This window comes from Ylistrum balloti, unplaced genomic scaffold (assembly GCF_031769215.1).
Source record: "Ylistrum balloti isolate Yb309-2 unplaced genomic scaffold, AGI_CSIRO_Ybal_v1 Utg369992, whole genome shotgun sequence".
Taxonomy (NCBI): Eukaryota; Metazoa; Mollusca; class Bivalvia; order Pectinida; family Pectinidae; genus Ylistrum; species Ylistrum balloti.
The window spans coordinates 727,918-740,666 of NW_026782074.1; the positions used below are offsets into that span (position 1 = coordinate 727,918).

Here is a 12,749-nt window from a genome sequence, read left to right on the forward strand (position 1 = left end):
TAAAGGTTACATGTATATACTAGAAGGCGGATGCAGTTGGATTATTCTTTCAAGAAATTAGCGTGAAACTACTTCTTGTTTACAGGCATTACCAGGTAGCACGAGTCACCGAACCAGACCACGTGAAACTGGTCGCCTTTGTTGATAACACAGTCACATCTCCTCTAGACAACTTTAATTATTACTTGCAAATACGTAATGTTACAAATATACTTCAAACAGCAAATGAAAAATTATCGGTTCTTAGCATCACCCAGAACCGAACTTCGTTTTATTTAGGAGAGATGATATCTGTACGTATTGACTTGTACAACGGCTATGGTGAACGCTTACATACAGATGGGGATCTTCTTCGTATATGGATGACGGACACGTCCAATAACGCCAATGTTAACGGCTACGTCACCGCCATCGGTAATGGTTCCTACATAGGTCAAGTGATGGCTGTGTGGAAGGGAAAATCAGTGATTAAAATATCCATTGCTAATACAAAGGAACAAATAGGCCTGGTGTTACAGTATGTAGAGAAATACGGACTACTTCGAAATATAGAAGCCACTTTTAGATCGGCGGATACGAACATATCAGAGAACACACAATGTAGTGTTAAACCAGTTTACGGAGAGATATGTAACTTTACAGAGGAGAACCATGGTCTGCATTGGTACTGCGGTCGCCCACGAGACACACAACTGACATGTCGAGATTGGAGGGCAACGACTGGCACCAATTGTAATAGCCTGAGCCCTATTGCTCTCAAACTATCAAGGTGATTATTTTGACCGCCAAATTAATATCAAAGGATTGAATGGAAATGAACAAATTTAATTTCCTATATGTGTCTATTGCTTGCTTCCAGAAATTTGCCTAATCAATCAATCCGTGACTTCCATAAAGATAAGGTCGTCATTCGCAAATGCGAAAGTTTCTTATTGATAAGGCAGTATAACAATCTGCTTTTATGCCTCGTCCACTACTATATCAATGTCTTCAACCAGATTTGGTATGAAACATCATTTGGAATGGGGAGTTCTTTCTTAAATTCAGGAAGTTGATTTGTCTGTAGGGATGAGGTCCAAAAAGGGTAGCTAGAAAATACTATGCTTCAAACTGTTACTCTTTTTATGCTTGAATGAATTTCAGTCAAATTTGACCTGAAATATTGCTGCATGTGAATTATCGTTTCTTAAATTAAGAAGTTGATTTGACTCCTTTGGATCTGGGGCGGGCCCCAAATGGGAAAGTTAGGCAATGATTTTGCTTCAAAACGCTACTCTTCCTTAATACTTAAGTGGAATTAAACCAACTGTGGTATGCAATATCACCGTGAGGATTAATCAGATTTGCCAGACAACCATCTGCAAATTCTGTGGTTTGTCCATCCATCTATGGATTGCCAGATGACCGCTAAGGGCCATGACCCTCTTGTTTGAAAGAATCTACTTGCTGATTTTCATCAAAACAAGATCTTCTAACTTCTATATGTTTTTTTTCAGATTTCACAAGAATATGATTCTGAATGACCTGCCGGCAATCAGAGTGATAGGAGGTAGGCTTTTAAATACTTCAATCAAAGTTGGTATTTTTAAACCATTTCAAACGAACGGTTAGTATGTGTGTTTCTTCTGAACCATACCACTATTCATATGTATAAAAAGCGGCATACTAGGTACCTTTAGTTCAACAACAAGTATACCCTGTTAGTTCAGTTTCAGACTCGAATCTACAAATAATGATGCACATTTTCTTTACTCGAGAAATGTTCCGCACTTTCGAACCATAATTTTCTCACTGTATTGCCACATGCACATTCCTAGCCATTCTCGGCCCCATTGGTCGTAAAGCTTATCGCTAAACCATCTGACAGAGTGAAACGAAAGTCAGTAACTCTGGGAGATCAGAATGATTTTCAGCTGGAGAGCCGGTAGCTCCGATAGTGAAACTTGTCAATCTGCACTATACATGTGTAAGTGCATGTATTCCGGAAAGTATTGGCGTGTGGCGTCTGTACTAACGACAAACTTGACTTGATTACATAATCTATTATGACAGTATTTATATAAAAGTGAAATTCTAAAACATTAATTTGAATGTTAATTTCCATCGCTGTTTACGTTGAGGGTGTCGTTAAGGAAACGGATGACGCTTACCTTTTCGGGGCACTTGGCCCTATTCTCCTTGTTCATTAAGTACCTTTTCTAGGATGTTTGTGTATTGTTTATATCCCTGGACCGAAAGATCTGGGACGTTTTGATTTTGTGCTGCATGTCTGTTTGTTTGTTTGTCTGTTGTCAACTTTAACCTTGTCCATAACTTTTGCACCTTAAGAGGCAGGGCTTTCATTTTTGACCAATATATTTGTTCGTTTTTTTTATTATAGTTTCTTCGAATTTGAGTTTGAAATACGATTCTGTTGTCAAGTCGGTTTTGTCTTCTTGTCATAAATACGTCTATCGCATTGTTTTTTTGTTTTTGTTTCTGTGAACTTTGTTACAAATGTTTATTACATATGTCTTTGTACAATATTTTTATACAGATTTTTTTTTTTGCAAATTGTCAAGTTTTACTAGAAATCATTCGATATAACAGTCAATGTGATATCAGTAAGTAGCTTCCCGAATTGTATTGAGCTAGCTGTATTCCTTTCAGATGACATGTTTGTACAATCCGATAAGTCTCCGTGCCACAAGCGACCGAAGAAGGACACATGGGTGGAGGCTTCCCCTTCTGGATTCTACTATAACAGCCGCTGGCGCGCTTTGGGATGCTCAAACAGACTGGATCACCCCCTTTCTACATCGTATGTTAGCTGTCTCAGTGGTTACCATGTGTTACTGATTGGAGATTCTAATCTCCGTTCATGGTTTAAACACATTAAAACTATGCTTAATATGACCATAACGACGAGACATTTGAATCGAAAATGGTATACGACATACGAAGCAGAAAATGTAAAGCTTAATACGTCTCTGGCTTTAGCTGTACACGCTAATCCGTTTTACGGCGGTTCCACAGCTCTACCGAAATCTTCCATCCAATCAGTGGCTTGGCAAATAGACCGAGTGCGCACGACAAAGAATATTGCTATCGTGATTCACATGTATCTGCATTTGGCTAGGACCGTTTCAGAAGAGTATCGGGCACATGTTAAAGAAGCTAAAAGAGGCATTGACAGGCTTTTAAAACGTGCACCCAATGCCGCCGTTTTTGTCAAAGGACCTCACGCCGTCACAGCACCGGCTTTCCAAGCACCTGTAGATTATATCAGACAGGTTCAGGAACAAATACTTCATGAGGAATTCAAAGATATCATTGATAAGGTAGTGTTTTTGAATCAATGGGACATGACAGCTGGAAGTGCAAGTGTACCTATCCATCCAAATAAGGAAATTTTGTGTAGCATGGTTGATCTTTTTATATCTTATTTGTGCAATTAGAGGTATTGATCATTTGTAAAAATTCTAATAAACTTTCAATTTTATCGATGAAAAATGTCCAAAGCCATTAATCAGAAAATAAGAAGCCGTCCCATAGACTGCTCACATATAACAACAAAGGTTGATTTGTTGCTCCAAGACATTACATCCAAACTTGTAGCTGAAACTGATGTCTTGGGGACGTGTGAGAAGTATTCGATGGGCAAAACATAATCAAATTCTGACACTGACAATCACTTGTATTGGTTAAGCATTACTGTACTCATCTCGTAATAGTGTAGCTATGAAAATGACGTCAGTTCTACATGTAGATTTTAGTTAGTTGCAGGAGCTGCACATAATAAATTAAAACCACACAGTCTCTCTTAAAGCATATTCATCCATGTGTCCTATAAAAATTATATCATACAAGCATGAAATTATTTATGATTTAATGCGTCACAGCGCAGTGGTCTGAAGTTATCATCAATGAGCATTTGTTAATGTAGAAAGTGGTAGTATACAACATTGAGGTTACAGGACGTAATTATGATACTGAGACCATCCTTCTGGATATTTTCATAGTCAAATGCGTTTATTTTATGTACAAATACCGAGATAGTTTTCCAAAAATATCTTTTAATTGAATAGTCAAATTTGCATGGGTTTCTTATCGTGATTAGCAATATAACCGTTTATATATACATACAGTTTAAAAAGTTCAATAAAAAATAATAAAACTTGTAATGGTTTCGTCTTACTTCTTACTTCAGTGTTTAGCCTATCATTATCCGTGGGTCCGTCCGTAAACAACTTTTGTTATCGCTATTTCTTGAGAAATACTGGATGGATCTCTTCCAAAAACCTATGTAGGTTTCCCTTTGTCCATAGTTGTGCCCATTTGATTTTGGGACTTTTCAGAAAAACAAAATGGCCGATGGGTGGCCATCAAAGAATCGTATCTGAAAGGTTTGTTATCGCTATTTTTGGAGAAATACTGCATAGATGTTTCTCAGATTTCATGTATATGTTTCTCTTGGTCCTTAGTTATGCCTGTTAGATTTTGGGATTGATAAAAAAATGAAATTGCCAACAGGCAGCCATCTTGGATTTCGCGGAGTAAACGTTTGTTTTCCTATTTCTAAAGAAGTACTGAATAAATCCCTAGGTCCCTAGTTTTGGTTTTGGGTCTGATGAAAAACGACAAAATGACCGACAGGTGGCCATCTTGAATTTCGCCAAGTTAAGATTGTTATTGCTATTTCTTGATAAATACAGCATAAGTCTTTCTGAAATTTCATCGTTCGGTTTCCCTTTGTCCCTAGTTGTGCCTATTTGATTTAGGGAATGATCAGAAAAACAAAATGACTGACATGTGGCCATCTTGGATTTTCACTTTGAAATATTGTTATCACTATTTCTAGAGAATTAATGCATTAATGCATTGCACCGTTGCAAGGCTACTGGTATCCCCATGGGCAAAAACTATGTGCCCCTCTCCTGTTCTAGGCTAATTGTATATGTTCTCATGTGTATACAAGAATTGAGTTTACCAGAGATCTTATCAGATAAAAGTTGCAAAGATCTTACCAATACTTCAATTCTGCATTCAGATACATTGGGGATGTGAAGTATTTGAATCACAACTATTTGACCATGTCCATGTATAATACTCATTGTACTCCAAGATCTTGAAATCGTTTAACGCAACATCAGGACTTATGAAGTGTCAAGTGGAAGCTTAATACTAAATTGTGTGATAGGGTGATCATTTCACTTTCTCTGTGCTAATTTTTGCTCTTCCAACATATGGTGTTTATATGCTGCGATTGAATCTAGATTTCCGTACCTTGCAGATTCAGTATCAATTTGTAATTCATTTGAGCAGACCTAGTTGTAAAATGATGAGAAATTTAAAGATCACTCCTTTGCTACCTACACATACCATCATAATTCATTTTTGTGTGGGTTGGTTGTTTTACACACAACATACAGAACACAACCCAACAAAAAAACATTGTGAGCAGTACCTCTTTGGGTGTCTAAAATAATTCTTTTGTTGGATACATTGCCTTATGAATAGCCAGGGTCATTTTGAGGCAGAGTTTCCTTAGCTGGTGGCTAACTTACTGAGTAACATAATGGAGGTCCGTCATTTGGACATAACTATGTCAGCACTGACTGGTCTGTTTCTCATCTTTCTGAGAAACACAAATTACCACAGGTAGTGAGATTGAACAATGCTTTATCTGCGGTTACATCGCCAATACTCTGAGATTGACCTGTCATGGCCTCCCTATCCTCTAACCTCCATCCTTACATTGAAGAGAAAATCTGTATAGACGTTTTACATCATAGAACTGATAAGCAAACTGATACATCTGTTGTTTTTAAAACTTTTAATATTGAATTCTAGACATTTTATATTTGTTTAAACATATCATCAGCCAGTGTTATCAATATGATCAGTGATAATACATTAGAATGAATCCCTACACCCATATATACTTAAACACACAACATTTACTGATGAAATCAGATACACACAATCCCTTTGACTGATGACATTAACAATATTATGGTACGCAAACACATACAGCTCTACTGTACACTCTGTCTCTCAGGTACTTGAAAAAATACCTTGTGTATCTAAAAATGTTAAAAAATACCTTGTGTACCTAAAAATGTTAAAAAAAATATTTTGTGTACCTAAAAAGTTCAAAAAGGCTTAAAGACAAACTCTACAACAGGTAATAAATTAAGGCATCCTATGTGACCAATATTTATAATACCAACTTTTGATTGATAGGTTTGGTTTGAAGATTTAGGCACATAAACACTGTAACACATGGTTGTGATAATGGACAGGACTATAAAACATGTATCAGAGGTAACATCAATGTGATTAAGGAATGTTACTTGATTTCTATAGTAATAACAGAGGTATAAATACCACAAAAAAAAAAAAAAAAAAAATGTGTCATCATTTATGTTGATTTACTTGTCAAATTGTGAATTCATTGCATTCCTATAAACTATATATCTGACTTACTACCTATTGACAAGACCATGTACTGTATACAGATATGATTTCTGACCTGGTATGTTACAGTCAATGTCATTCACCAGGGTCCACTTACACAATTCTAGTAGTCATAAAGACAAATACACATAGATACAGAAATCAGAGTTAAATTTACACTGAAATAATAAAAATTGCACTGGAGGTTGATTGATCCATCTAGAACACAAGATCAGAAATAAGTGGTAGATAACAACAGTAGTGAGGCAATGGTACTTTTCTGGTGAGTATTAAATGTAATACTTGTAATATAGATGACTTGGTAATTACATGATGCATAATGATTTTCCTATATCGTCACATGATCAACAAAATCTGGAGAGTGTAATCCTGTCCTAACAAACAGTAAACTTGAGGAGGATTTCTTTACACAACTAAAGTTTACATCCAGCTACTGTTCAAGTTACTTTGGGCAGGTAAAGGAGCTTGCACCTTGTAGACATTGGAACAGTGACATGGACTTACAGTTTGAATCACTCATTCATCAAATTACATATACTGGAGTTTTTTCTCCATATCAGAAAAGTTAAATAGTTACAGGAACAATTCAGCCTGTCTCATGTGATGGAAAAAAACTGATTGTCAACCCTCAAGTACAGGATTGACGGTTTCAGTGAAGGACTGAAAGAAGAATACTTCATGAACTAAGGGTTCAAGGTCATTTAACTCTATCCTGTAGTAGTCAATGACATAGGGGTACACTATATCACAGTCCTTGACCTAAAAGTTGCTAAAACTCTATACTGAAGTAGTCTACAAGGTGTTCAAAGGTCAAATGAACTTCTATGTAAATTTTATTACTCCTTGAGTAAAGGTTTTTATGGTTAGTGAAGATCTCTATACTGAGGTAATCAATGACACGGGGTTCAAAAGTAACTGAATCTTATATAAAATTTCTTTTTGAGGTAAGCATTCAAAGTTGCTTTTAAACTTTATTCCTTAGTAGTCGATGAAGTTGAGCTCCAAATGTCATTGAATTCATAAGTGTGATAGTCAATGACTTACATGTTAGGGGTTCAAAGGTCATCTATATTCATAGACCTTGAATAAAAGGTTCAGAGTCAATGAATATATACTATAGTAGTCAACACTCTTGGGTTTCAAAGTTAGTGAATTCTTGTAGATTTGACATCAGAAAGGCTCATATTCTTGAATTCTAAGCTCTGGTTACCCTTCAGGGATCAAAATCCCTGAAATCTAAGCTATGCTCATCCTTCAGGGCTTAAATCCTTGAATTCTAAGCTTTAATCATCCATAAGCAAATGGTTCAAAAGCAATGAGGTCTGTAATACAGCACAGTCATTCATCTGGTAGCTCCAAATATACAAAATCTTAAAATATTGATTAGAAGATGCATAAGTCTGACAGATCAAAGCCCACATATATTGATCCTTGTTAAATCAATCTGAACTGCTAGTTAGGCCTCTATCTTCATAAAACAAACTCTTGAAGTCCTAACTTACAGAAAGCTCTCAGTAATTCAATGAAACTTGTGACCTCTACTTCAGATATCACAATTCCTTCACTTCAAAATACTGTATATAGGGCTAAAAAACAGTGTTTTGCTTCAGGACAACTTAGCTATATACCATCCTCTAGAGATGTATCGGTCTTGTAAAAGTGTTTGGTCCAATATTCTTGATCCAAATCAACAGTGACCAGTAGCATTTCTCCATGACTCCATTGGCACCATTTACAGAATGTCAAAGTATAACCCCTAGAAAAGGTACCATGACATGGAAATCTGGTTATTTACTTTTTACATCAATTGTTTTTGACCCCGAACTAGGGTCCATACAACAGGGTCAGTGCTGCCACAATGAGAAGGAAGGGATGGTCGCGCGGCTGTTGCTCTGTGGTAATTCTGGTGTACCTGCCAGCACATCTCCGGTCACAGAGGCCATAGCCTGCAGAAGACACATTTTTCACAAATAAAACATGACAGTTTCTGTAACATTATGAAAGGCTGTTAAAAAGCTAACACTGTTAGGATAGTGTAGTTTATGATAGAATATATAAAACATCAATTTGCATTACACTTCCTACTGTATATTATAGACATCAAATCCATATACCTTGGTATTACTTTCATGTTGATAGCATGCATGTATGCACGATATTAATGTTTCCCTACCATGTTGGAGTCTGTGTAACTTGTTTGTCCTCGGTAAGGCTGAGCTTTCATTACATATGCTGACCCAGGTCGTGAAAAGTGAGCAAAATCAGACTGTTGTATACTATGTATAGATGGGTTAACATTAGCTGGATCTTCAGACACCTGCAATAAAAAGTGAAAACAAACATTTTCAAATTCGTTTAATAGTTACAATAAATTGTTAAACTTTCAAACAGTTTGCATGTACATTGTAGCTATAATACAAGTTTGTACATTGCTACAACAGTACAGGTTTGTAAACTGCAGTAATAATACAAGGGAAAAGGGGCAAGGTAATTATCATCATCTTTAGAAAATTATGAGGAAATTTGCAAACAACTATTATATAATGGACAAGTTTGAGTTTCTGGGTTGTTTGGTCAATATCAAGATCACTGTTATCAATATTATAAAAATAATTGTCAGCAATCTAACAGCTTCCATGAGGGATTATCATCAAACTTTGATGCAATAAAATGTGTAACAGCCTCCTGGGGCTGGTAGAGGTCATGTTTTGCTTTATTGCTTTGTCAATACTCAGGATGCTTGTTCAGTCAATTTAAAACATGACATAATAGTATGGCTACATTTTGCTATACAAACTTACCTTTTTTACAATATCCATTCGAATGAGGTCTCCTTTAGTTGTTCTTTTACATCCAGCAGCTTCAAAGTAATTAAATCATGATTTAAAGAGAAAAAGAAAACAAATTTATCTGAAAGCTTAAATATTTTTATAGAATACTTTAATTTCCAACTGTCCTGATAGAGAACATTACCAGTGAATAAATAGGATAGCAAAAATATTATTTCACACCTGCCAAAACTTTTATTTTAAAAGTGAATGATACCTAAAATACCTCAGTTTAGTGGAACACAATTTATGAACCAATACATAAATATTATATGCAAAATAAACCATTGATAGACAGAAAGATAATCTCACAGACTGTTCACAGTGACAAATGCAGTGTATAGAGCCTGCTCTAGTCGTACAGATAAGGAATATTAATCAACATACTTGCAACTGTATCAGTAGAGAACAATAGCTTCATGAAGGATAACTGTTCTAAATCTTACCTGCAAAAAATGGCCAAATTGCATCCAGTGCTGAAGCAAAGTCAACAGCTGTCCTAGAATGAAAAGAAAACAACATTTCCTTGACTGAATCATTGCTTAAGATAAAAATTCCCTTACAAGTTTTATATATAACAAGAAAACCATACAATTAAAAAGATCAAATCAACAAGGTATATATATATATATAATAGGTTTGTTGTTTGATACTAGAATATAAACAGAGAATTTCTGCTCAGACTAAGTTAAATGACGAAAATAAGAAAACAACTTGATAAAATACTACAACAGCAATTTATATATATATACAAATGCAAGTTATTAAGCATCGTGAAGAATCAGAAATGAAATGCTAACGCTTAATGTAACATATTACTTGAAGTTATTTGATGTATATATCCACATATACAGTAATTTAACCTGTAATTTTAACCAGTAATTTTTCTGACATTTCCACCAACATGAAGGGGTCATGATGGCTCAGTCACTTACAGCTTTGGCCCACGTAACTTCAGGTGAAGACCCAAGTTATGTGGTTTGACACTCCCTAACCGCTTATGTTTTTCAGGAAGCTGAGAAACAGACTTGTTAGTACTGATGTGGTTTTGTTTTTGGGCAAGACATTGTCTTTTGCTCTGAATGGCATGCAACAGGCCTCTAAGTGATATAGCCCCAAGCTGCTACAAGGAGGCTCAGGCTCAAATTGTCCCCGGCTTTTCACGGGGCAATAAACCCAGCAAATAACCATAGTAACATTCATACCAATTACATTTCAGTTGTCTGGCATATATGTACTAATATTTTTACACAATCTAAAAAGCTCTGCTCTGTACTGAAATTCTTGAGTAACATTCTGCTTACCTCCCTTGATTGTCTTTCAAATAGAGGTCAGGTTTATAATCCATTAATTTCATGATGACCTTTCCATGACCTTGGAAGGCAGCACAATGTAAAGCTGTCCAAAAGGTGTTGTTGTTACATACATTTATATCTGCTCTGAAACAAAAATACATTGATAGTTTTATAATAGAGAAATGCAAAATTGTAAGTAGGAATTATTTGATTGAAAACCAACTAATACAGTGACTAGGAAGTACTGCTCTGTAAATACATGTACTATGAGAGATATATTATCACTTGAAAAGTTAAATCACTGGCATTGATAAAAAATTTTATCAAATTGATAAATTCTTATATTTCACTGGCAAAAATGTAATAAAAACATCAACAATTACCCTGAAAAAATACATTAGTATTATGCTGTCAGGATGATATATCAATGATTCCCATTCAATAATCAGTATACAAATGTAAATTAATGATTTCATGTTCTAGAATACAGTTATATACAACAATCAAAATTAATTAATATTAATGATGAATGGTCTGATAGGATCGTGACACTTCATAGTATACTGACCTGGTGTGTGAATCCTTCAATATTTATGAACAATGCAACATCTCATCAGTATATATACATATAGCAACAGGTCATAGTATGTATCAATTAGTTCATAAGTGCATTAGTCCGTAAAGAACATCAGCAAGATATACATATCTAAATGAAAATTCCATATATGGCAATTTCTGATTATGACAGCAACAAAAACAAAATAAAATCAACAACATCAACATTGTTCATACTGATTCTATATAGCTCTAATGTACTGAAAAATCACCACCTCTCTTTGAATAACAGAAAACAAGAGACAATTGAGTTTGATAGTGATCATTATGTATAAAACATTGTGCCCTGTATCATAATGATAGCCATATATACCTGCACTCAAGCAGAACTTCCACGATTTCTGCATATCCCCAGAAAGCAGCTACAGCTAATGGAGTCATTCCATCCTTGGAGCGTTCATTGGGAGAGCAACCTTTTCTTAGTAGTTCCTTTACCAACTGTTATCAAGACAAAACACTCATTTTTGTATGACATACAATGTATTATAAATCAAATTTACAGATTAAATACAAAAAAAAACCGAGAAAAAGCAAAAACACAATCACACGTTGTTCATCTGGATAATTCACTGAGACCAAATCAAAATACATGTATGTTTCTTCACACAGTAAAGTAATCACGAAAGATAGTGTATACGTCCCAAACGGAAACAGAAAAACACAGGATCTCCTTTTTCAGGTACACCCCCTCTCTGATATGAATTTATGTTCCTTTCTCCCAAGGATGCTCAACACTTAAATTTTATCAAAATCCCTTGATTGAAAGTATATTTAAACAAAATGAAGCAAACTCATTTAGTGTAGTTTCATTTATCCTAATTGAATGACCCTGCTTGCCCCTTGGACCGAAAATGTTTGTCTCTAAAACGATAATTTAATGTCAATATTCACATATATTATGTTGTTATTGAACGCTCATAATTTTAGGAAACAATGTTTTAGAGTTTAAGACAGGTAGGTGATGGTAACTTTCCTTTGTAATAAGGGACACGGGCTAACATGAAAGTCAGGTAAGTAAAAAATATACGTCTTCTGACGTCGTGCGTATATTGCCTTTGATAGCTATTTTCATAGTTTAACCTTCTTTCTTATCGAGTTACCTCCCTTCAACAACAGCGTTTCATTTAACATATTTTAAAAACAAAACACGTTCATCACTTCATATATGAACAATTATACATTAATTACATGCACAGTCAAAACCATGCATCGACATCGGTGATTACATAAACGATCGTAAGATATCCATGCTTGTCCACAAAGACCAGCAATCGGATACTGTTAGTAGGCCTACAAGGTAACAAGTGGGTTAAGTTGACAATAGCAACGACTAATATTTGTCTCTCGTGGTGTCTTTTGTGAGTTATTGACAACTTACAATGAAGTCATGAAACCCAATCATTAATTGATACTATAACAAATAGTATCAAAGGCTGAGAACGACGCAAACTTACTGTCAGATCTCCGCTAGCGGCGGCGTTGGCAACACTCATGGAAGCCGCCATATTGTTTACCTGTGATACGTCAGTGTCACGTGACAATAACTTACCAT

At 35.4% G+C, this 12,749-nt stretch overlaps 2 protein-coding genes across 2 annotated transcripts; one reads left to right on the plus strand and one right to left on the minus strand.

The window, feature by feature from the left end:
* Window positions 1-284: 284 nt before the first annotated feature.
* LOC132547999 (NXPE family member 3-like) lies at window positions 285-3,437 on the plus strand. The gene is made up of 3 exons (XM_060211812.1): window positions 285-769; window positions 1,497-1,549; window positions 2,650-3,437. The coding sequence occupies exons 1-3, from the start codon at window positions 285-287 to the stop codon at window positions 3,435-3,437; spliced, it is 1,326 nt and encodes a 441-aa protein (XP_060067795.1).
* A 4,866-nt stretch (window positions 3,438-8,303) lies between these two features.
* Window positions 8,304-12,702, minus strand: LOC132547989 (protein phosphatase 1 regulatory subunit 16A-like). Its single transcript, XM_060211805.1, has 7 exons — window positions 12,652-12,702; window positions 11,511-11,635; window positions 10,592-10,726; window positions 9,734-9,786; window positions 9,261-9,319; window positions 8,633-8,776; window positions 8,304-8,405 (listed from the first exon to the last, which is right to left on the minus strand). Exons 1-7 carry the CDS (start codon window positions 12,700-12,702, stop codon window positions 8,304-8,306), a joined length of 669 nt encoding a protein of 222 aa, XP_060067788.1.
* Between the last annotated feature and the right edge of the window lie 47 nt (window positions 12,703-12,749).